The sequence below is a fragment of the Microtus ochrogaster genome, chromosome 6 (assembly GCF_000317375.1).
Source record: "Microtus ochrogaster isolate Prairie Vole_2 chromosome 6, MicOch1.0, whole genome shotgun sequence".
Taxonomy (NCBI): Eukaryota; Metazoa; Chordata; class Mammalia; order Rodentia; family Cricetidae; genus Microtus; species Microtus ochrogaster.
In genome coordinates this window covers 82,442,771-82,446,418 of record NC_022013.1, presented here as the reverse complement: position 1 = coordinate 82,446,418, position 3,648 = coordinate 82,442,771, and the positions used below count along the sequence as shown (strand labels likewise).

General features: G+C 44.9%; 1 protein-coding gene and 1 pseudogene across 1 annotated transcript in view; one reads left to right on the top strand and one right to left on the bottom strand.

Moving 5' to 3' along the window:
- The window catches only part of Srp9 (signal recognition particle 9), a 9,938-nt gene that overhangs the window by 3,925 nt on the left and 2,365 nt on the right, over nucleotides 1-3,648 (top strand). Inside the window, exon 2 of the mRNA XM_005348936.3 lies at nucleotides 260-328. Coding sequence (XP_005348993.1) covers nucleotides 260-328 — 69 coding nt within the window. The remainder of the gene's footprint in view (nucleotides 1-259; nucleotides 329-3,648) is intronic.
- Nucleotides 2,517-3,648, bottom strand: part of LOC101991436 — a 1,413-nt pseudogene continuing 281 nt past the window's right edge.

Here is a 3,648-nt window from a genome sequence, read left to right as displayed (position 1 = left end):
CAGAGTGAATAGAGCACATAGCTCTGTGTACGTGTGCACATATGTACCATGTGCACACATCTAAAGCATAAGTAGAACAGATGTAATGGAACTAACGGCTGGCTTTTCCCTTTACCTCATGGCAGTGAAGAAGCTATAGTGGAAGCGCTTTCTCGGGCGTCTGGGGCATTCACTCTAAAAAGCTTTTGCGCCATTGATGAAATTGTGTATGCATAGTGCTACCAATTTTGCTCTTTTTAAGTAAGTAATTTTATTGCAGGTACGCGTGGTTCTCAAATACAGGCACGTTGATGGGAATTTGTGTATCAAAGTAACAGATGATTTAGTTGTAAGTATACATTTTTATTTGTTTTGGGGGTTCTGAGTTTGTTTGTTTGAAGTTGTTTATTTAGAGTTCATGCAGATGACCTATCTAGGGTACTTATTGTGCATGCATTCCATAGCGAAGAACTTCATTCTTCTTTTGGTTTTCGAGACAGGGTTTCTCTATAGCCTGGGCTGTCCTGAAACTTGCTTTGTAGACCACGCATGCTGGCTTCGAACTCACCAAGATTCGCCTGCCTCCGCCTTCAAGTGCTGGAACTAAAGACATGTGCCACTACCACCTGGTTAAAGCTGTTCTTTTAGATTCAGGAAGTAACTGAACTTGCTTCATGAAGGCAATGTGCCAGCAGTGGCTAACGGTTGCTTTCTTTAGGCCTTAAGCCAGAAAAACATAGAGACTAAAATTGAGCAGGTTTCTTTTCTCATGGTGAGAAATAAATCATAAATAGTAAATTTTATATATATAGTTTGTTGTTGTTTGAGACAGGTTTTTTTTTTTAGTTGATTTTTATTGAGCTCTACATTTTTCTCTGTGCCCCTCCCTACCTCTCCCCTGCCCCCTTCAACCCTCCCCCAAGGTCCCCATGCTCCCAGTTTACTCAGGAAATCTTGTCCTTTTCTACTTTCTACTTCCCATGTAGATTAGATCGATGTGAGTCTCTCTTAGTGTCCTCATTGTTGTCTAAGTTCTCTGGGATTGTGGTTTGTAGGCTGGCTTTCTTTGCTTTATGTTTAAAAACCACCTATGAGTGAGTACATGTGATAATTGTCTTTCTGTATCTGGGTTACCTCACTCAAAATGATGTTTTCTAGCTCCATCCATTTTCCTGCAGAATTCAAGATGTCATTATTTTTTTCTGCTGTGTAGTACTCCATTGTGAAAATGTACCACATTTTCCTTATCCATTCTTTAGTCGAGGGGCATTTAGATTGTTTCTAGGTTCTGGCTATGACAAACAATGCTGCTAAGAACATAGTTGAACACATGTCCTTGTGGCATGATTGAGCATCCTTTGGATATATACCCAAAAGGAAGGTTGTTTTCTAATTTTCTGAGAAATCGCCATACTGACATCCAGAGGGGTTGTACCAGCTTGCTTTCCCACCAGCAATGCAGAAGTGTTCCCTTTTCCCCACAACCTCTCCAGCATAGGTTATCATTAGTGTTTTTGATCTTGGCCATTCTTACAGGTGTAAGATGGAATCGCAGAGTTGTTTTGATTTGCATTTCTCTGATGGCTAAGGATGTTGAGCATTTCCTTAAGTGTCTTTCAGCCATTTTAGATTCCTCTGTTGAGAGTTCTCTGTTTAGGTCTGTACTCCCATTTTTTTTTTTATTGGATTATTTGTTCTTTTGATGTCCAGTTTCTTGAGTTCTTTGTATATTTTGGAGATCAGACCTCTGTCTGATATGGGGTTAGTGAAGATCTTTTCCCATTCTGTAGGCTGTCGTTTTGTCTTGTTGAGAGACAGGGTCTTTCTATGTAGCTCTGGCTGTCCTAGAACTTGCTATGTAGACCAGGCTGGCCTTGAACTCCACAGGATGCTAGGATCAAAGGCACCATGCCTGGCTCCATAAATAATGTATTTGAAGCCACACCAGGGGCTTGTTCCTGTTTCTCCATTCCTTCTTCCTTCCTCTGTGGCTTGCCCTTCATGCCCTCCACCAGTCTGCTCCTGATGTGAGCGCCACCGTGCTGTGATGAGATCTAGCCCAGTGCTCTCATTAGTTCATGTTCATTTGATCTCTGCCACTTGCAGTATGAAGACCATTCTCTATGGGAAGTTTTAGCCCTTGTAGCTTTATGTTGGCCTTGCTTTTCTGTGCTCCTGTCTTTGCTGATTATTAGATGTTTCCCCATAAATACTGTGCTTTACCAGTATTTTGGCCTTGATTATCTTTTTGTATCACTTCTTCTAGAATAGTCCATTCGATTCCTACAGTCTAGTACTTTCTGTATTTGTGTCTGCTTACAGATTTGTACATTGGACTCCTATTTTTCTTCTGAGGATCTGACTAACTCTGAAGTCAAGTAACATTACTTCATTCATCCTTCCGAGTTAGCCTTCCAGCATGGAGCTTCTCACTCTTCATCTGGCTCCTCCTCTGTGGCTAGGAATGCTGTCAACCACCTGGCCAGAAACCTGGGCATAGTATTTGGTCCCTTCTTTTCTTTTCTTTTTTATTTTATTTTATTTTTTTTTTTTTGTGTTTGGTGTTTTTAATGGAAGCTTCCTGTCCCTGAGGGTCCGGGCAACAGCAGCAGGCAACAGGTGTCTTATTAGTTTGTTGATGGCTTGGCCCATTCGATATTGAGGATGAGGTGGTCGTAGCCAAAGCCAGACACCCCTGCAATGGCGCTGGCAGCATCTTCCCGACGGTGAAAGCTGATAAAAGCAAAACCCTTGGACTGGCCAGTGGTCTTGTCCTTGGCCAAATTTATGCGAGAGATGGAGCCAAAAGGCCAGAAGAGTTCCTGGAGGTCAGTCTCACGTATGTCCTCAGACAGGTTAGTAACACGAATGGTGGCATTGTCGTCGGCTCTGCAGTTCGGCTGCATGGACTCCCCACAGCGACTGGCCCCATCCTGGAGACTTGGGGGTACATACTTCCCCATCTTATTCTGGGCAGCCTGAACAGGCTCCAGCTCTCCCAGCAGCTTCTCCTTCTCCCCAGTGGACAGGCCCAGCTGCTCAGCCAGCTCCTTCTGCATGGGCCCCAGCGTGTCCTTGTAAGGGCAGCGGGTGGTCCAGTGGTCGCCCTTGCAGATGCGGCAGGACACAATCTTTTTTAGCCCTTGAGCTTGTTCATTGGGTCTTCTTCCTCCTGGCAGTTTAAGTCCTCTTTGCTAGTGATAAAAGTCATGGAGACATCATCACTGACTGTGGTAGTGGCCACATTAGGCCCTGGTGGGTCAAACTCCAAGTTGCCAAACTTCTTCCAGTTCTTTCTCCTGGTCACAGCCTTTGATGCCTTCCGGGTCTCAATCCTGAAGGTTCTGACAATCTTGAACTTCTTGCCATCTTCATCTATCTTGTACTCGGTCACCGTCTTTATGTTTCCGTTGATGACTTCCTTGGGAGGTGGCAGTGGGTCTCCGGGCAGTAACTCAAGCTCTGGACTGGTGTCACCGGTGGGCAGAGGGATCCCTTTCAGGAGCTCGCTGGTGACACACTTGTCGTCCTCGCCTTCCTCTTCCACCTGGTCGGCCCAGCTGGGCTTCGAGTCAAAATCGCCAGTGGGGGGGCTGGAGTGATGGCTCAGTGGTTAAGAGCATTGCCTGCTCTTCCAAAGGTCCAGAGTTCAATTCCCAGCAACCACAT